At 31.0% G+C, this 22,728-nt stretch overlaps 3 protein-coding genes across 3 annotated transcripts; 1 reads left to right on the top strand and 2 right to left on the bottom strand.

Moving 5' to 3' along the window:
- Positions 1-16,418: 16,418 nt before the first annotated feature.
- LOC121118029 (vesicle-associated membrane protein 7) lies at positions 16,419-18,200 on the bottom strand. Its single transcript, XM_040712562.1, has one exon. The coding sequence runs from the start codon at positions 18,142-18,144 to the stop codon at positions 17,479-17,481; it is 666 nt and encodes a 221-aa protein (XP_040568496.1). The 5' UTR covers positions 18,145-18,200; the 3' UTR covers positions 16,419-17,478.
- Positions 16,570-16,932, bottom strand: LOC121117595 (uncharacterized). The gene has a single exon (XM_040712039.1). It carries the CDS (start codon positions 16,930-16,932, stop codon positions 16,570-16,572), a length of 363 nt encoding a protein of 120 aa, XP_040567973.1.
- A 1,333-nt stretch (positions 18,201-19,533) lies between the features above and the next one.
- On the top strand, positions 19,534-21,663 carry LOC121118499 (uncharacterized). Its single transcript, XM_071893910.1, is given in 5 exon segments — positions 19,534-19,662; positions 19,751-19,951; positions 20,011-20,109; positions 20,112-20,407; positions 20,473-21,663. Coding segments are annotated over 4 exon segments (864 nt in total). The 5' UTR covers positions 19,534-19,662; positions 19,751-19,761; the 3' UTR covers positions 20,752-21,663.
- Positions 21,664-22,728: the final 1,065 nt, after the last annotated feature.

The following is a 22,728-nucleotide window of genomic DNA, read 5'->3' as shown; positions in this document are numbered from 1 at the left end:
AAATTAGGAAGAGGGATTTAAAACCTCCCTTACTTTAAAGGGGCAACATAAATATAGATGACTGATTTAATATCTTTTCCTAAAAACACACAGCCACCTTTCTATTTGAACACACCTCCTATGACGTCATAAAAATATGATATGCTGAAGAACAGCATATCAGCTGATGATGCTCAAAACTTAAATAAGTAAGGAGAATATAGAAGCTGTAATTATTTAGCTGATTTATCTCTTAGTAGATTTTCTTTAACTCGTGACACAAAGACGAATAAAGAAGTCAGGCATAATAAGTGTTTTTTGAAGTTTGTGGCATTCCTTCTTTACAAATGATATAATTTAGGCATTGTTATTTAATTTGTAATGTCGAAACATCTTTTGTTTTATATTTTTTTTTAATTTGATCAGCTCTTTCTTTTGAAATGATATTTTTAAATTAAAAATGAATCAATAAGTCTCAAAATTGACTCATATGTTCTATGACTATTATTCAACAATTAAGTATTAACATGCACAAAAGACTCTTTTAATTGTTGACCACACACGAAGAAATTGGATAAAGCTTCCTGTAGTGTCTACTCACTCAACCCGCTTGACCCTTTAATATAAATCTACTCTTTCATTTATTTGGTTATGTGTACCTTATCTTACTTTTATCTTATTTCAGTGTGTGGCTCTCCACGAGGATGCTACCCGTCCTCGTGTCTATTGTGTCTTTATATAGAGTATATTACCCCTTTTTTCAATCTCAATCCAGCCTCATTCTTTCTTCCGACGTTCTTATCTTCCTGGCCCCTGGCCTGGCCACGAGTTTAGTAAAGATCACCAGACTTCCCTCATATTAAAATGATATTTTTAAATAAAAAGTGGATTTACGAGTCTCAAAATTTGTACATATTATATATCTTTGTTATTCTTCTAATATATGTCCAAAAGAAAAAGTTATTAATGTCCTTACACCACGTTCAAAATGTGAGGCGTGCCATTATTATAGAATACAAAATGAAGTGCCACTCAGAACTATTACTTTTTGTTTTTCAAAGTATGCCATGGCCCATTCGGACATCAATTCAATATTTTGTTTATTCACAACCCCAAAGAATAATAGTGACAAATTCAAAAGTTCTTCGCTGATATGGCCAGAATTTGAGAACCTGGTATATGACTAACCTTCAATCTACTTTGCGCTGTTGATATCTACAACATCAACCCTAGGCGAGGCAGAGAGTAGTAGGTATTTTTTGTATTATTCTTCGAATAAGTTCAATTATATCACATAGGAGAATATATTTCTTCATGTGACTTAGATTTATAAACCACGTGTTGTTTAATATTTTGATGCTCATTTTTGCTTATAAAATTAATACATATTTAAATGAAAATTAAGCTATTAGGGGTTTAACTAATTGTGTATGATATAATTTACTTCAAACCTCAACCATAGACTTTTTGTGGGATATTTTAAAAAAGGGTTATTTTGACCCTTAAGACAACGGGTTTGTATAAAAAGTAAAGACCACACAAGGGAGTAATATTTTATTAAATTAATTTATTTTATTATATTTATATGGCGATAATATGGAAAAGTAATATTGTCATCTAGTACATTGCCTTAGTAAAAATATCTATTTGTAATTCTTAAAGTTTATTTTCCGAGTAATACTACAATAGCACTATAAATGCTGTTTTTGTAACAGATTTATTACGCGTTAAATACCTCTAAGTGCAAGTTTTCTCTTAATTATCCTCTCTTTCAAATTTAGTATGTTTTATAGACAATATAAGGTTGCCAAGTTATGGGCATCTAGTCTTTAACATATATGAAACTTACAAAGTCAGTGTAAGGTATATAACTGGTGTTGAGCTGAAAGAGAACTTAATCTTCTATCCTGAGTTTTTTGATACGGCATCTGTCATAAAAGCATCGATTTTTCCCCCATAGCTGCACAGAGGACAAAAACACAGCCTAAATTGAAATAAAATTTTTGCCTCATACAGGCTTCTAGTAATATAAATTAGAGCTGTGATTCGTCATTCGTTATTAAACCCCAATATATTTTTCCCATTTCGGTAAGGTCTTTAATAACATTAAGATACCCAATTGTTTCTTATGCCTGAATGAAATCATCCCTATCATTCCTTGATGCAAGGTCACCTACTAAAAATTCATAAGGGAGCTCCAAAATTTTCATTTTTGATAAAGTCAATGTTGCAAATGATGGCAATGCTTTCATAACAGCTTTCACAATTCAATAAAAGTTCATCTCGACATAAGTTCTATTACATCAAAACCAATAAATAATCCTGTATACGCTAACATATTTTTTTTCAAGTTGATATTTTTAAAACTATGTGACCACAATGAGCTCTCCACTTCCATTAGGAAAGGTGCTAAAATTTAACAAAATACTAATTTGTACATCTGTAAGAACTTAGTCGGACTAAGCTACAGATCCAACATTAAGGGATTCTTCATTATTACTGAAAGATCCAAAGAGAAAACAATTGAATTGTGCCCAAGTCTCTGAAGTCTTCTTTCAATTAGTTTCGGAAGGAATCTTCCGTTCTTGGCCACTCGATAAGGCTTTCCATATTTTTATTTTTTTTTCAAAGCTCCTACCCTAAAAAAAAAAGATTTTGGGTACCTGTGAGATGTATTTTTAATTGCAAAGTGGCCTAACTCATAGATTCAAAAGAAAATTGGGAATCATTACATCCCTTTGTTCGTCGAATCGACCAACGGAGGTGAGATGATTTCAATGAAATATTTTTCTCATTCTTAATATTTTAATAATGATAGCTTAAAGATTTGTTGGAACTTGTAGTATATTAACGAGCATATATTTAGCTATATCAACATTTCCTTTCTTAATTACGCTGCGTAACCAAAAAAAGTATTTTCTTTCTTTGAAGGCAAAAACTTTTATCTCCTTAATAATGTTACTACAAAAACTAGGAAAAATTATTTTTCAATTGAATACTTCCTTTTTCGAGTAACGAAATTTGATTTGTTCTTTTAACAAAGCAAATAGAATGAAATTACACTTAAAAGTATTTCTACGATGATTTTGTAATTTAAAAAAAAAAATTTATTTATTTGATATTTACATTAGAACCAGATGTAATATGGTGATTTTATGGGACTTTCATTTTCTTGTGAATAATTTAATTGCTAAGTATAAAAATTTGGAGTAAAGTTAAGTCATTAGACTTTAATATAAAGTAAAGAAAATTTCACTAAAGATCTTCATATTTTAATATACTAAGATTCCAAAAAATTTAAAGATGAACTAGTCTTTGGAGTTCAAAAGAGGTTTTGTGAGGACAAAAACATAAAAAAATCCAATAGCATACTTTAGATAAACTATAGAGCTCCACAGCTCATTTTGGAAACAAACAAAGATATATTTCCCTTTTCGCTGTTTTTATTAACTTTTATTAATTGATTCTTCTATTATTTAGAACAGCTGACTTTACGTATTATGAACTAAAGAAAGGTATTAGATAGGATTTTTATATTAATTTATATCAATCAAGGGCCTTCATTTAGAATTCGTGTCATTTAATACTCATTCCTGGGTAATAAATGTTATCTAATCAACGTACATAATTAATAACTATTATTTAAATAATGATTAATAGTCGGCAACAAGAAAAATACAGAAGCATAAATACCTTATGTTTTTTCAAATGTTTCCTTTCCTTTTTGACAATCGAGGTTGAGAATGGATAAAAAAAGCTAGTTATGCACAAAAAATTACTAAAATCATAAGTTTTATCAATGTGATTTTCTTCATTGATAAAAATTAAGAAGAAGAAATTTAATAAAATGATTTCTTCATATTGAAAATATGAGGTTATTGTCGGATTTTTCATGCTTTTGTACAAAACTTCTTTTTCACTCAAAAACAAATTTAAAAATAAAATTTTAAATCACTCTGTTAAGAAAAAAAAACTAATTTAAAATGGTTTTAAGTAGCAGTTCTTTTTGTATGTCCTTTATAGACATGAATAAATATAAAATAGTCTATTTTAAGAATATATTTTGTTACCGAGTTTCTTAAAAATCATTAATCATTTCGGAACAGGTATGGCAACCATTTGTCAACTGGGACCAGATTCTATTTTTGCTAACAACTATGGGCAGTATGTGAATTATACAATATACATAATAGCAGAATTATGGATGTAGATAGGGTCTTTAACCTAAAGGGAGGAGGGAAACGTGCAACCTCGCCTGAAAACTAGATCCTTGAGCCGAATTCCCGTTGCATGAACCCATAAATGAAATTTAATTAAACCAAAGAAAAGAGGTGTAATCACCGGTGACTAGAGCTCTTATGTATATACCTAATGGAGATATTAGAATCTCATTCTCATCATCGATCCCCCAAATGACTCAACGGCGATAGTTTAAAATGATTTATTTGATTTTCCCGAGTATGATGTAGTGCTGTGCCGTTCGCGAACAATTTGTTCTTTTGAACGATTCTTTTTAGTGAACGTACTGAACGGACTCAGTTGCATGAGTGATTCATTCGTTTATACCATAAGTTTCCTTTATATATAATATATCACTCAACCTCAATCAAATATTTCTCCCCATTTATACTTTTTTGTTTAGTTAATATAAAATATGAATATATTCAATTATTGCACGGTAGTTTATTAGCTCGATACTTTGAGTGCACTCTAATTCGCGCACACGAACGACTGCAAAGTCACCTACTTACCAACTGAATTGTTTTAACAAAAGAACTGATTCTCCAAAAGAACTGAATCATCAAAAGAACTGACTCTTTAAAAGGACATTTCGTAATATCCAAAAATACATCCGGGCCCACAGGCTGTGAAAGTGAAGTGCTGAGCCCCAAGGGCATTTAAACTCCACCGCCTTCGCGTTTCTACGCATCAAGGACCCTTTTAATGTGCTATAATACATACCGGCCCAAGGGTTGTGCATGTGAAGTGTTGAGCTCCAAGGTAGTTTAAACTCAACTGTCATAACGTTTTTAAGCATCAAGGACCTCTTCTGTTATGGTATACTACACTCTGGTCCACGGGTTGTGCAGCTGAAGTGCTGGATTCCAAGTCAATTTAAATTCCCGCGCCGCCGCTTCCATGAGCATCAAGGACCTCTTGAAACATACAAAAATATACCCCACGGGTTGTGCATGTGATATCAATTCATAATCATTTATTAACTTAAATGTACACTTAGATTAATAATGGGTTAACAAGTGGAAAAATTAAAGCTGATATATTCGTGCGATATTGAAGTTTTAAGATAAAAGTAATGTTGAACTGACATTTGAACTTTTGCATCAAGTGAACTGAATTGTGTTATGGGATATCACAAGGGATCCTTGGTCCTCAAAGAAGCATCTGTGCAAGAATTTAAACTGCCACGGGATGGGGTGTGCTTTAGTTTTTAAGATGGATTTTTTTTTCATTCAATAGTTTGCTTGCCCAAATATTACCACGCAACGATATTGCTCCAACCTTTTTAACGCAATAATTTGACAGGCACCCTTTTTGGGGCAGCCTCAACCCCCTCCTATTTATATTCAATAGTATCCCTAATACCTATGCTGTGAGAAATGCATGGCTACTAGAAAGTAACATTATCCTATTGACTCGACAGTTTTGGAACAAGCTTGGAGGTAGAAGAGGCGAATTACCCCAGCCCACGAACAAAAGTCCCAATTTCAAGATATTATTATTATTATTATATATATTTTAGAAAAATCTATAGAAAAGTTGACAGATTATTTATCCTAGACTTGATGAATTAATGAAAAAAAGACTATGCATTATTGCTACATCTGTCCAATCTGAACGTGTCTTCAACAAGCAAGATAGGACAAATAATCTCTGAACGCAGAAATTGTTTAAGTCCAACTAAAGTCAGCCATCTAGTATTACTTAATACTAATTTGGATTAAATGGAGTTCGATCCGAATTAATCATGTAACGTAGTAATCAATGAGGGGGGATTAGAACTGATTCAGTGAACGAATCTTTTTTTCGTCTCGCCTGTAAACTACGCCCATTAGCAGAATACTCGTTGCATGAACCCATAAATGAAATTTAATTTAACTAAAGAAAAGAAGTGTAATCACCGGGGACTAGAGCTCACAATATTTTTTTCAGTACTATTATTTATCGGCCTTATTGATGTTGAGTCATCCAGTCACTCCAATCAGCCCTCCTAATTAAAATCTTGAATAAGGCACTGAAGAATAGTCATTGTTGTTATAAATAATACGAAAACTACAGTAACTATTCTTTCAAAAAATTATCTACTGTTTTGTCTGCTGATAACTTTAATTTACCATTTTCCCCTTATTTAGAAAAACGAAAGCAGACCCCAAGGATTGGCACATCTTGTCATTATCTGAATACCATGAAGTTCAAGCTCTTTTCACCTTGGATAGTTATAATTATAGATGTGGAAAAAAATAGACATAACAGGTGTTTGTAAAAACAATTACATATACGAGGTGTGTTCAAAAAGAAAGGGGACTTTTCAAATTTTGCGGACAACGTACATTTGACATGTTCGATTTTTATATGTTAGTACACTCGCCACGAACATTTATTTATTGTTTCAGCTATATAATATGCTTAGTTTGTTTGTTAGAGGCATAACAATTAGAAGTATTTAGCGTGTTCGGCAATTTTTTGCTATTGAAAAACATGGATCAAAGAATTAGTATCAAATTGTGTGTAAAAAATGAAATCAAGTGCTCTAAACCCCATGTAATGGTACAGTGGTATACGGAAAAACTGTTCGGAGTAAAAAAAAATGTTTAAAAGTGGTGCAAACTCTTCTAAGATGGCCGGGAATATGCCAATGTTTTCTTCAACTACAGTGGCTTAGTGCATCAAGAGTTCTTACCATATGGTCGTACTCCTTAATAAAGAGTATTATCTTGAAGTTAAACACCACTTGCGAGAAGCAATACGAAGAGAACGTCCGGAATTGTGGAAAAACAATTCATGGCTTTTGTATCACGAGATTTTTTGGCCAAAAACAAAACCACAATAATGCCTCAGCCACCATATTCAAGGATTTGGCCCCATGTAACTTTTTCTTGTTCCCAAAACTGAAGAAACCTATGAAAGGACGCAACGATTGATGAGATAAATATTGCATGGCCGGAAGAACTCAAGGCTATACCTAAAAGTCCTTATGATAAGTGCTTCGAGGATTAGAAAATCGTTGGTACAAGTGTATTGTATCTGAGAGGATTACTTTGAAGGGGCAACATAAATATCGATGACTGATTTAATATTTTTTCCTACAAATACACAGCCACCTTTCTATTTGAACACACCTCCTATGACGTCATAAAAATATGATATGCTGAAGAACAGCATATCAGCTGATGATGCTCAAAACTTAAATAAGTAAGGAGAATATAGAAGCTGTAATTATTTAGCTGATTTATCTATTAGTAGATTTTCTTTAACTCGTGACACAAAGACGAATAAAGAGGTCAGTCATAATAAGTGTTTTTTGAAGTTTGTGGCATTCCTTCTTTACAAATGATATGATTGTTATTTAATTTGTAATGTCGAAACATCTTTTGTTTTATATTTTTTTAATTTGATCAGCTCCTTCTTTTGAAATGATATTTTTTAAATTAAAAATGAATCAATAAGTCTCAAAATTGACTCATATGTTCTATGACTATTATTCAACAATTAAGTATTAACATGCACAAAAGACTCTTTTAATTGTTGACCACACACGAAGAAATTGGATAAAGCTTCCTGTAGTGTCTACGCAATCAACCCGCTTGACCCTTTAATATAAATCTACTCTTTTATTTATTTGGTTATGTGTACCTTATCTTACTTTTATCTTATTTCAGTGTGTGAATCTCCACGAGGATGCTACCCGTCCTCGTGTCTATTGTGTCTTTATATAGAGTATATTACCCCTTTTTTTAAATCTCAATCCAGCCTCATTCTTTCTTCCAACGTTCTTATCTTCCTGGCCCCTGGCCTGGCCACGAGTTTAGTAAAGATCACCAGACTTCCCTCATATTAAAATGATATTTTTTAAATAAAAAGTGGATTTACGACTCTCAAAATTTGTACATATTATATATCTTTGTTATTCTTCTAATATATGTCAAAAAGAAAAAAGTTATTAATGTCCTTAAACCACGTTCAAAATGTGAGGCGTGCCATTATTGTTCTTTTTCCTATGAATTTAGCTACAAACAGGTGATTATAAAGTACTTCATATATGAAAAATATAATCATAAGGTATTATCTCGCTCAACATGAGCGTTTTAGCAAAAATAAAAGTTCAAATAAATTAAATATTCATCAAAAATGCAATACAACTGACATGCTTTTGAAGTGATCGACGCTCATAAAGAAGGGATTTTTTAACATATCTAAGGATAATTATTCTCAGTGATGCATATTAGTGTAGCTAGTCCTTTGGGGGAGGAGGGTTCCTTCCTTAAGCTGAGCAACGCCAGGTTAAAGCTTTAAACCAAGTAGCGAAACGAGGAACAACTTGATCAATAGCTGAAAAATGTATCGGTACCCAAAAACATTTTTTTTCTTCGCTAGAGGTTCCTGTTTTGTTATTATTTGGAGATATAATTAGGAGTTTTGATATTATCTAATATATTTTACTTTTTAAAAGATGCTTATTCAATGCCCAGAAGACAAACTTAGCTTAACTAGAGCAGATTTTTATAATATGGAGTTTTGTTAATCCAATAATTTGTTTATTCTAGTTCAAAGATTTTGATGTTTCTTCTGTATAAGGGTTTCATATATAATTAATGTAAAAATATACATTTTATATTAAACTATGGAGTCAAAGTCAAATCTCGAGCCCAAGTTCCCTCCTCTGACAATAATTGACCGTTGTAACTTAAACTGTAGATCTATCATTATAATAACAATCAATAAATCATTAATGTAAATTTGAAAACTTCGATCTCTTCTCTTTAATGGGAAATTTAAAAAAGGAAAAATCAAAGAATAAAATAATTTATTCTTTTCCCACAGCAATTTTAGAGTCTGAGCTAGGCGTGGTTTATCAATCACTCTCTTTATTATAATTTATATTTCAGCCTGCTTCAGTAAGAAAAATGATGCAGTGACGTCATATAAAAAGTGATATCTTGCAAAAAAGTGTTAAAACGCTGCACCTCAGGCTAACCGTCGCGTTTCGCTACTTGGTTACAAGCTTTACGCCGGGCAACCCTTTGTTAGTAATATACAGATACGGCAGGGATATTTTCTGTGATGAAGAAGCAAAACCAAAACCTTAATAACTTTTTATTAGAAAAGTATACTGAAAAATGTTATTGAAAAAATCAATATTGACAAGAATGATTAAATATGGACGCCTCCATACGACGTCGGAACTTGGTACAGGTTGCCACAATATAATCAGCAGACATTTTGATCAATTGCTTCTTGATGCTGACCTTGAGCTCTGCACATTTATGTGTGATGTCTTCCCAACCGTGCTCTCTAATACGCTCCACACACTTAAGTTGAGGGGATTGAGATCAGGACTGGAAGAGGCTGCATGGCTGGGGCACCGTCTTGGGTCTACACATAGCTGTTCCCATCATTGTTAACCTTCAGACAGGGCACTTCCACCTCAGGACCTTATAGAAAGTTTCTCATTGTGTTTGTTGTTCCCATCAGAAGCCAAGACTCCGAGCACATTGTTTTGGTGATGCTGCTATAGATCTGACGTTTCTACTGTTCAAAACCTGGTCGACTGTGAAGATCTTCAGAGTCGACGGATGACTCTTCAAGTAATTAAGGACTTTTTTGCGTCTCTCAAGCCTTAAAGCCCTCATCATGACAGTGAGGAGATGTCTTGGAGTCCTAAAAAAGCTATTAAGGTCGAGGTCATCATGAACTGCCCTCCTGATGGTGATCTCGTCCATGTTGAACTCGTCACCGGAATGGCGCATTGATGCTGTTGGATCGTCCTTCTTCTTGACCTCCAGGTTGCTGAGAAATGTTTAATATATATCAAGCCATTTTCTCCACTTCTTGCCTTTCTTTTGACTCCTTCTCTCTGTATGTAAATTGTTTATATAAATAAATAGAAATACAAGGTTATACCACCATCATATTTCATATTGTTTTGAATCAATTATTTAAAAAAAAAACATATCATATTATAACTATGTTATGTTGTTTTAAGTATATTCACTAGTTCGAGGAGATAAAAACTGCATCACCGGAAGAGCTCATGTATAATTATTAACTAATCAATTCCCTTTCGCTGACATTCTTATATATAAAATATTATATTTTATTTTGTCTCCGTAGGTTACAATTGCAGTTTTCAAGCTGAGCCAAGGCGCTAAATCCCCAATCGGTAAAACTAATTGGTTGACCTAATTCAAATGAAATATAACACAAAGATTGTTTTAATTTCTCAAAACTAAATCCATTTAAAAAAACAACAACATATATCTATGTTAACAAAGTAAATTTAATCTATTTGTCTGCCTGTATGATGAAAAACAGTCGCAGGGTGCACTGTATATATATAAGTCATACCATTTCATAGAAGTTGACAAATCTGTTTTTTCAATAAAGTAATTTAAGTTAACACCAATGTTGTACATGGAATTAGTTTGGAAAAAACTAGTGAGTATCTTGTCACAAAGCTATGAATTGGAGTTTACTATATACATGTTGTGAAATAGTACGTTATCAATAAATTGATTTGTAGATTGTTAAATAGTATAATTGAAGGAGATATTTAGAAAATAAAAATTGGATTAGGCTCTTCCAGAGATATTCAACATATTAAACTGTGTTCCATGGTATGATTTGATATATAGACACAGAGAGATGCATGTAGAAGTATGATTTTGAAAGTATTGATTATTTTTTTAGTGAGAAAAAACAGTTTTCATCATCACTGAATTTCAAACCAAACAGGCTAAAAAGATTTACAAGAAGTATTCATAAATGGATGTTGTTTGTAAGTGGCCATATATATATTATTTATGTTAAAATGATAGATAGTGGCTAGGTTTTTAAAATAAAACTGTATGTTAAGTTGTTTCTTCCATACCTTTTGTGTAATGATCATTTAAAAAATATGTCTCAAGTGACAAAGGGGAATCAAAAATTCAAACTTTTCGATAAATATCTTGCTTTGGCTAGACATATCACTAATAGGAAAGACTTAAAGGCTTCTTTTACCTATCTTTTTATTGGTAATTTAATCAGCTTTAAATTGATACCTATTTCTTGTACATGAACATTATTAAAAAAAACCCTACTGTCTATTTTTATCAACGTGTGAAAAAATACCGCCCGTCATTAAAATTACTTGTACATAACAAAGTTTAGGAGCTACCTACTTGAAAACTTAATCGTTTTTAAATGAAATAGTATACTTTAAACTAATGTGTTTAATTTTCTCTTAGCAGGTGTAATATTTCCAATTTTTTTACGATTTACATATTTAAAATTTTATGCAAAATTTCACATTACGAGAGGTCGTGACAAAAATACAGAATGAACCACATTTGTGAAAAGTTATTCGATTATACCCGGGATATACTTATTTATGAATATTTGATACCCAATTTGAGTCAAATTATTATTACTTATTATTTTTGATTTTTTTTTTTTTTACGAAGCAACAGAAACTTGATTTTTGAGCAAAATATCCATGTTTCGGAACGCGAGATATTGTGCAATCAAATAGCAACAGCTACTTGATATTGAGTATATCAAGGCCCAATTTGTCACAAAACAACTACAGGTTCTCAAAATCACAGGTGTTTGACTAATTGATTCATTTGTGGAACTTGAAAATGCTGAAAATATATTTTTATTTCAGTCATGTTAGACACACCTTTACAAAAATGAGTATATCTAAAAAACCATTGCATATTTTGTATTTCTTAATTCAGATTACATCAAATTTTGTCTAGGAAAATATGTATTACTTATAAGAATTCGAAACTTGATATTTTCCCTATATTGCCAGTGAAACTGGGGTCAAATCTCAAACCATGTCTTATGGATATACAGTTATAATGATAATTAGAATAAACAATATCGTAATTAAATATTGAATTTTAAGACGAAAAAAAATCAACTAGTAAACTTTGCTTATACAAGTTGCAACTTGTACAGACAACGTAATTTGTACACACCATATTTATATAAGTAATTATAAAACTGTGACGATAGCTTTTGGTACTAAGCCCCCAAATGATAAAAGCTAGCAGCGCTCCTGCTTATAATCATTTCCAAGAATTAATTAGTTATTCCATTATGGTATTAAACTTATATTTATTTTCTATTATTTCATCTTCCATTAATTAACTAATCAACGTTTTTCATTCAAGAGGAGAACAAGTAAAATTCGGTAAAATAAAATAAGTTTTTTAACGTTCAATTATGATGGGTTTTTTTAACTGTGTGAAATAGTTCAGATAATTCAGAACTTAATTGATTAAAGATAAATTCAAAATAATTATAATAGTAGACAAGGCTTGAATCGATCAGTAATAATAAAATAGGCGTGAAAAAAGTAAGCAGTCATCTAATCTTTTGAAAATCAGATTTGAATGTAGGCATGTTGAATTTGTATAGTTTGATTTCATTTCCATCAAACAGAGCATTTTTAGGCATTAGTCCTCAAAGGCATCAACATGATGACTTTGAGCTAGGTTGTAATCGAATTTGATATAAGTCCAAGTCCTCATGTTCCGAAACTGATTCTTCTTGATGCTGCAGAAGTCTAAGTTGTACTTATTTCTTTGATTTGATTAATTCTTGAATAAATTTAATAGCATATTAAAATAAGGAATTTTAATAGAATATTATTAAACAATATTGTAATACAATATCGAATAAAATACCATGTAGATTTTAATAATATGTAATTCATTTTAAAAATAGCGAAGAAATAATATGACAGTAATAGTTGGGGAGTACATAAGAGATAAATGGCAGTTGGTATGGTTGACTTATTTGGCTAACTACTAAATGAGTTCGGGCCTTTTTTCTGTTTCTTGTTGGAGGAAAGAGTTTTCGGCTAAAGAACTTTTTTGGATTGAATTGATATTTGCGGCTCATTTGTTAAACGTAACGAAATCGATTCATTTTTCTAACGTACGTTTTCTAACATAGGTGAACAACAGCCGAAAAAGATCGTTGTCAAAGCACGGTGAAGCGCCTAAACGATCACCTAACCTTAATTAACATCCAAGAAGGTTATAGCTTGTGTTTAGTGGGATTAGAAAAGAATCTTTCACTATGAGCAGCTCTCATGGGGCAAAAGACCCAATTTGGACTTATATTGTCAATGTATTGGACCACATTGAATCAGGCAATAGACCAGAAGTGGCTAGAATTGACCAATACAAAGGGTGTTGTATTCGATCAAGACAACACCAGGCCACACACATCTTTAACGACGCGCCAGAAGCTAAGAGAGCTTGGATGGTAGGTTATATTGCACCCGCTGTATAGTCTCAACCTAGCACCAAGCGCTTACCTTCTTTTCAAGCATTTGTGAAATGCTATCTAATATGTAGCTCTGAGGACTCGAATTGGGAACGATAAAAATATTCAAGGAATGATATCAAGATAAATCTGATACATCACTAATACCTACGTCATTAATTTAAATTAATAATTACATTTGTATAGTTGTTAAAAGCTACGGGTAAAAAGACAAGGTTACATTTTACAACATGTGATATCGATGCAATTTTTTTTTATTTCAACTAAATTATAGTTTGATAATTTCAATAAATGTGGTCCAAAATATTATAGATTCGGGGGCGGGTGCAGGATTATATGTTTAGTTTTTTTAAGGAGGGGGAGTGCTTAAATTTTTTTCTGAGGTTATCATTTTATATGAAAAAATGCCATGATAAATCAATGAAGGAAGACGAATCACGTAAAAAGATCATATAAATAAACAGTTTATTTTATAATTATCCCTCTACTAAAAACCTGCCTAATAATTATACACATATCACAAAGCAAAAATAACTAAATAAAATCCGTCAATATACATAATTTGGAAGAAACATACAACAAAAACAGAAACGAGAGCTAATAAGAATAAAATACAATGAGTAATTCACCATTAAATGTACCAGTAGTCACCATATACTAAGATTACTTCTTTTTATAAGCTTTGTTAGACCTTAAAAATCCACTTTAAAAAGTCCAAATATTTTGCTGACATGGAAGGTAATACAATATTTTCATCTAGAACTAGAGGTCTCCGGAATCATGCCGTCACCGTTATACTTCTTGGCCTTTAGAGAGAAGGGATAGTCTACCTATGTACATTATACATACACATGTATTGCTTGGTTAAATTAATTATATGTATGGATATATTCATTCCAAAATGGTATCTTATTAATCAATAAATAATAATTTTAAAAAATGATGCCTAACTTGAGGATAATTTCTTTTCGATACAAGTGGCCCTCCCGTTCGAGGATTTGGACCTGGAGAGTGAGACACATTTTTAGTAGCGACTCAACAACAAAATTGTATAAGGTACTCTGTGAAATGCCGGATTCTATAACTAGTTGAATTACAATTCCATAGTTCGGAAGGAAGTGCCTAGCTATCGACTGATTTTTGACAATTTTTCTCGTTTCTTTTAGGAGGAAAGATTGCATTATACAACATAGGTAATTCTGTTACTAGTGTTTCTTACTTGCAAAGAAATTAAGGAATAAATACTTTGAAATTTGTGTATTTCTTTGTATATTAATAAAAAAAATTAATTAAATTAAACAAGTTCTACCCAAGGTTAATAGAAATTCTATTAACCTAGCTTCTTCAATATATTCTCAATTCTCGAATAAACTTAAACAGCAAGGTATGTGATAGTGACCTTTAACCTCGTAAATCATTGTGTTACCATAAACATGGGAAATGTTTTACGTGGAGTTTTGCACTCTGCCGAGTGCCCATTCTCGTTAAAAATGGGGTTTTTAAGACAATAGTTAAAACGTAACAAAATAATTAGATTTTTATGGTATTGATTGGACAAATAAATGAAAATTATAACACTAAAGATATTTTGCACAATTTAGATTCCCTATTGGTGAGTATTTGCGTTATTTAATTTTTTTTTTTCTTATTGATTCCTTCAACTTTATTTCTGACATGCAAGTGCTATTGAACTATAATGATTGTAGTCAGGCGAGTGGAGGTTTCAAAATACTTCCTATTATCAGTTGCAGAACTATTATTGGTATTTATTACTAAATGTTCCAACAATATGAAAGTAGGAATTCTTTAGGAAATTTGATTTCCCGAGTACCATTTATATATTTACTAAAATATATATGTCTCTCTAAAGAGGATAGTCAAAATTGCAAGGCAAAAGAGGCTTATTCAAGGCATCATATTCGGTTCTATTAGCTGGATGATTACATTAAACTCTATATTTATTATATTGAAGATAAATGACAAATTAAGATCTTTTTGTTTTTCAAAGGATCATTTCATCACACAATATCCAATTATTCTTAATATATTATTGAGTTATCTAGAAAAATATACCTATATATCCTTATGTAAAGAAAATAAATTGAAAAATATTCATAAATGACTTGGATCCAGTCGTTCAAAGTAGTCTACCGAAAACGTTGATAAATATTCTAATACTGCCCATGTCTGCTAAAACAATGGATCTAAATAGTATGATCCCCACTTAATATTGCTAGTATAAACACTTCTTGATAGTTACCCTCCGATTTAAAAATAAATAAAATTTGACTCTCAACCTATTAAAAATAAATTATAATTCTGATACCTACGTTTTTGGATCTCCTGTAAAATTTGATTTAAGTCAGATATATTATAATTGTTCTACCAGATAAGGGCAGAATTATTAACAAACATAGCTATTTATTTGTAGATAGACCTCATTTTACCCTCTTCATCATATCTTACATTAAAAATTATTAATATAATTATAAGGTGTTAGTCCTCCTTTATATAGTCCCGACATTCTAAAACGTTGAGCCATTATAACATCATGAAATTTTTTAAACTGAATGTTGATAACTATGTAAAAGTTATAATTGATTTTGATAAATAAGGCTATATAATTATTATGTTTCAGCAGTCCGTGCAAGGAAGTGGAAATTACCACATAAATAGATAAGTATAATACTATAGTAAATAGCTTCCCCGCAATTTAGACGAATAATACATAACAAGATTGTACAACTAAATTTACTGCTTATATAAGGTCATTAACTATGTTTTCAAATTGTTTTACTCTTACCTAATATACCAACAATGAAAGCATACATCCTTTGTCAATGTGGACAATTACACAGTGGGAATAATAATAGTATTACTGTGGAAAATGTAATGATTAAATTCAAAGACAAAAAGAGTTATTCAAATTACATATCTTTATTTGATAAACAATCAAAGATCGCTCAATTTTTGAACACTAATGCATTAAGAGAGCATTGTTCCATGAACAAACACTCAATTATGGTTATTTATAAATAGATACTACTAAAAGAAAATATTTATTTAAGATTACTGTTTATCCTCAGACTTATCCTCTGTGGCATTGAGGCCATCCAAACTAGAAACAACAAAATCTTTTCCTTGTACAGCATAGTAAGAAATCGTGCTGGGTGAATTTCGAATCCCATCAAAAGTAGTTGCAACACCTTTGTTCCATTTGGAAGCACTGATTGATAGATCTGGAATATTCTCTCTAATGAATTGAGTGTCAGGCAGATCGCTATTTTCGTTAAAAAGTGTTTTCAGTTCAGTGAAAACCTTTTCTCCATCCTCAGCATTCGACAGAATCTTTTGATCGTGAGCAACAAATACGAGCCCACCAATAGTACCAAGTTTGACTCCGGTTTTAACAAAAGATCCTAAAAATCCCATTTCACAGATGTACCTATTGAAGAATAAAACGTCTTTGGTTTATACTATGTAATAACTGATATAAGGAGTGTTTTGACTTTTATTAATGTCTCTTAGGATGATTTTATATATATAAAAACTACAAATAATAGATTGTAACAAAATTTAAAGACACTTTCTTAGTAATTAAATATAATATTGTGTTAAGCATTAAGCATATATATATATATATACAAACTATATTGCAATATATGCAGATAAAAAAATATAAATAATAGAATCGTTTTTTTTTTGATAAAGGAATACAACTGTAAAAAAATATATTCATCGTATTGTACCTACGTAGAACTTAGTATTTCTACATAGAAAAATTGAGGAAAAAAGTATCACAAAGTTAAAGAATCTTAATGATCATTATGGTTTAAATTTCAATAGGGATACAAACTCTGATTTCACGCCATGACTAAACAAGTGTGTCTTCAGGAACATTTGTTTTTGTGACTCAAAGATCCATTCAACATTTACTTAATGGACCTTATTTTGGAAAAGATACATATATATATTTACTCAAAAGCATTTTTTCAAGGCAAATCCTCCACAAGAAGCAGCCAAAATACCATAGATGAGTAATATAATGATACAACTTGCAAGGATTGTCCATTTCATGTTTTGGCACCGCATTCTCCGTGAAAGAGCTACACTCGTCTGCTTAAATTGAACGGACGTAGACGATAGATTTTCTGTTTTGTCAATAAGAAGCTCCAACTTTTCTCCTCTCTCGATGATGGACTCAATATTGGACACGGCTAAATTCCTCACTTGATCAACTTCTTCTCGAACCGTGTCCAACTTTGTAAGATGTCGAGGTCCTGAGAGGCGATTCATTTGGGTCAGGAAGACCTGATGAAACTCGGAATTGAGTGACATGGGCAATGCCGTAGAAAAATCATTGTCTGAAGCATAATAGCGAAGGAATTTATCTTGAATGCCAGTCAGATACTCCTTCCAAAGAGCCTCTTCTTTGTCTGCTACACAAATAAATACAAACTCTTTGTCCGTCAGACGATGAACTAAATGTTTGGATCCAATGGAATAGGTCTTGAATCCCGCAGGAAAATTGTTGTCCTTTTCTTGCCTAATGATTGCTTCAACAATTTCTGAGAAGTTCCCCACCTCTGCCGCATACTTGGCAAGAATTGTGGATTTTCGTGTCAAACAAGCAAACAGAAACATTTCATATAGAAATTTGAAGGATTCACTCTTCACTCTTTCTATCAACTGACAAAAATTTCTTTCAATTGCGTCATTTATAACAAGCTCCTCCTCCTCTTTTTTTTATTACCACCTTGCTACTAATTGGCATTGCTAGTTGCTATTCCTGGGCGAACAGAAGTCATTTAAATAAAAGCCAAATATTCATATTAACCTCAAAACCTCTTGTTTCATTGTAATTAAAAAGAAAAAAACTATATTTGGAATGTTTTTGCACGCAATAGAGCATTGTTGATGACAGCCATTTTGGGGGCCTAAAAATCAAGTTTTATAACAATAAAAACCCTTTTTTCATTAATATTATAGTAAATAGTCTGCTATTAGATGTCAAAATTGGACCAACAAACATAAGGACATAGAACTTACTGTCTATCAAAATATCATCACTCTATTACCTAGTTTCTATGTATATCTGATCCTAAAATGTATCAAAATTATGGTGTTTTGTCGTTAGACGATCTTATTTCCAGAATGTTGATAAAAATTATGACAACTAAATAAATAATGAAGTATTTTTCTTAGCTAATCAATAAAAAAAACAATTATCATTAGCATCAAGTAATATTCAATCAAGTTCTGAAGTTTATTTATAAAGGCAGGTTTAAATGAGGTTTCATTAAGATTTATTGGAAACTTGTACATTTTATGTAATAAAAATATCAACTTTGATCCCCAAGATTCCCTCGCCTTCAATTAGGATGCAGTTTTTGAAATCAGTGAAAACGTTCGATATGAAAAAGTAAGAATTATCCTAGGTTGTGGTTTCTAAAATTTAAGGTCCAGGATAATTGATAAGATGAGTCTCTGTTATTGTTACTCCATTTAACAGCTGTTTAATGGAAGTTTTGTGAAGAGAGGCCTGTGAGTAGCATACATAGAGATAAAATACACATAATATGACGTCTGTGACAATTATGTTTACTAATATCTGGAGTGGAACAAGACTCAGTCACTCAACCTCATGTAGGGGAGAAGTGTATTTTTTTTTTGGTTAAAAATCGAATCCATAACCTAATTGACTTTAACCTCTTTTATTCCATTGTTATTTCATCAGCATCAGATGACTATCTATGCAAAGGATGCACAATATATATATAATGTAAATATTTAATTTATAAATAAAAAGAGAGATGTGAAAGGGATGAATGAGATTTAATTGATTAATAATATTAATACTATATAAGACAGTATTATAGAGAAAGAATGTACAAAATCAATTAGTTTATACCATTGGATTTTTAACCTTAAAAAATACACTTCTCCCCTACATGAGGTTGAGTGACGGATATTTGTTCCACTCCAGATATTAGTAGGTCTCGAGAGGGAAATAAAAAGCGAGAAGATGGCAATGTTAGATTGATTATAATAATAAAAACAATTTTCCAAGTAGAGGCAAGTGTTTAGAAATAGAAATTAGTTTGAGTGACCAAATTTTGTTGTTTAGCATTTTAGCTACATATTTACTATAAACTCACAACTGTGTGTAACGTATTTTTAATCATTAGTTATTACTGTTTATTTATGACTAATAATTATTAGCTATAAATTCTTATTACATGAACATTAGGTAAACTTTCCATGTTTCAAGAGATGGACACGGCAGAAGACTTTTGCCTACGATGGAACGATCACCACAAACTGATTTGGGGCACTATGGAGCGGCTTCTGGGGAATCAAAACATGACTGACGTGACTTTATCACTCTACAATGGACAAAACTTCAAGGCACATCGACTTGTGCTAAGTGCCTGCTCTCCCTATTTTGAAGGCAATTCCATTCCTGGAACTTCTCACGAGCATCATCCTCACGTCTATTTTATATTACAGATTTATTTTCTGGTCATGATCCACGAGTCTATGCTGTGGTTTATCTCAAGGGCATTAACCCCTTCCACATGCAACTTTTGCTTCAATACATGTACCGAGGGAAGTGAATGTTGAAGAGTCTGAGATTCTAAGCTTACTCGCAGCAGCCAAAGATCTCCAGATTAGAGGTCTCACAGAAGCTGCAGAAAATATTTGTCATCGTCAGAAAGTGAAGGAAGAAGTCAAAGACTATGAAGTCGTGGAACAAGACAATGTATCCATGAATGATAATTCACTCTCAGAAAATGTTGATCCAGCCAATGTTGATACTAATTCCTGTCTCCTCAAATCGTCATCTTCGGAGGAAAGAGATTCACCCCCAGTGTCCATCAATGTTCCATCAAAGAGTTGTAAAAGTGTGAGTTGAGCTCATCATTTTTATTAATATATATAAAGTTGTGTATATGTCACGATATTTTGTAGATCGTTAAGAAAAGTACCTCTCCTGGAGGATCCGACAATGTTTGTGTGGAATGTGGTAAAGTCTTTTCTCATCGTTGGATGCTAGAAAGGCATAGTACTACACATTCTGGGATACAAAGATTCGTTTGCTCAATTTGCGAACGTAAGTTTTCTCATCAGGCTTCAGCTGCTCGACACATCAAAAATGTTCATAAAGAAAAAAATACCCATTATTTAATAAATAAATTGGAAGGAAGCACAATTAGAACTAAGGTGGAAGAAGTATTTCAAAATGACTAGTACTTACCTTACTCAAATCATGTTTGTACCGCATAACAAGTTCTTGAAAGCTTTTTTAGCTTGTTATTTATCACCATGGATAGTATTACATAAGTTGAAACATTTATTTTTTTAAATAAATGTGTTTGTTTTTTTAAATAATCAAAAGCCAAATCAAAGCCAGAGCTTCATTTTTTCTTTATATATATTTTTTTTCATAGGAAATGTCTGGGATTCTCATTATTTTAAATAAATAAATGTTCTTTTTCTATTTTATCAAATGTAGTTTTTGTGACATTAATCCTACAAATCGTTCAAATTTTATATAATGTCTAAAATTGCACAAATCCTTTAATGTAATACTTGTCGAAAGCTTCTTTTTGGGATAACGATAATGACAATTTATTCACTATGTGCTTAAATAAGTAGCTTCTTTTATTGAAATAACTATAATTCCTAGTATTATTGGACGTTGGATGTTTAAAACCATTAAGATATCAAAGTGTCAAATATTACTATTATGTATAGTTGAGGAGTTTTACCAAAATTGGGCTTACCTTTATATATATTTTTGAAAAGTACGATATATATTCTCGATTCCAGAAGTAATTGTGTGGATAAATACATTCATTTATTAATGAGAACAGAAGGATTGTTGTAAAATAGATCAAGGATATATTTATTATGTAACAATATTTGTAAATTGGATACAAATTTTCGGGTATATTGTGATCTTACATTGGAAACCTATAATTTATGATATGCATTATAAAGAGACATAATTATTATTGTATACTTTTTATAATTAGAATGTTCATTTGTATAATTGGTAATAATTCGTATCATAAAATTTATTGCAAATAACATTAGGGTATACACTTAAAATGGAAATATATGCACAGATGTAAATTAATAAAAGTGCCATTTATAAAAGAGGTATAATTGTCAATTAATTATTATCACACTTTCAATTACTGATTGTTAAAATCTGACTACTTACTTGAAATTAACTAAAAGCTTCACATACATAAATCTGTTTTTATTATTCTTAGAATAAAAGGCATTCAAGTATTTTGCCTAATGCTATTGAAGAATAAGTGTGACTTTAGTTAAACATTTGATTTCTAAATTCAGTAGATTTTTTAAAAATAAATTATAATTATTTTAAGCATTGTGTTAGCACCTGAAAATTCATCAATTATTTCTGAACATATACAATTTCGTATTCACTCTTTAAAAAAGTTCTTCAATCGTTAAATTGACAGATTTTTTTAAAACTTAAGGTTTATTTTTTTTTACATTTTTGATCTTGTTTTTTTCCGATAGTTTTAAGATATAAAAAATAATCTGCATTTCAACTTATTAACCAGTATTAAATTACACAAGTCAACAATAAAAAATTGAAGTTCCAAATCTAATTTTATTAGTATTTGAGCTGATTTCGAATATAAAACTAGTTTTGTTTTGTCAAATGTGGTTTTACAAAAATTTTCGATTTTGATTTTTGAGTATTTTTTACATTTCTTATAGGTTTGAGTAAACTTGTGCATAAGAAAAAAAAATCAGTAATCCGCTTGAAAATATATTTACCACCTACAAAATTTTATCTTAATTTGATATTTTGTTGCATACTTTATACTGGATAATTCAATATAGAGAAATTCATAATTTTTTTATTGCTTTTCGTTTGATACTTATTGTCCGTGATTCATTAGAAGTGTATATAACTGACCTTTCAATTAGAAAATACTATTAGCTTCAATGAGGTTTAGCTCAGCAGTGTAAAACTATAACTAAAAGGAATTTTGTTTATTTTCGTTATTGTAAAAATGTTTTAAATAAATTAAATTGCTGGAGGTTGAGTGTTAGTTTTTTATAGTTCCGTGATATTAATTTATATTCTGTAAAAAATGAATAAATAAATTTAATATAAATAGGTAAACGCAATGAAGTTTTTATATATTGATATTATCAAACTCGAGCAATTTCTGCTTTAAA

This window comes from Lepeophtheirus salmonis, unplaced genomic scaffold (assembly GCF_016086655.4).
Source record: "Lepeophtheirus salmonis unplaced genomic scaffold, UVic_Lsal_1.4 unplaced_contig_18362_pilon, whole genome shotgun sequence".
Taxonomy (NCBI): Eukaryota; Metazoa; Arthropoda; class Copepoda; order Siphonostomatoida; family Caligidae; genus Lepeophtheirus; species Lepeophtheirus salmonis.
This window is presented reverse-complemented; position numbering and strand designations above follow the sequence as displayed.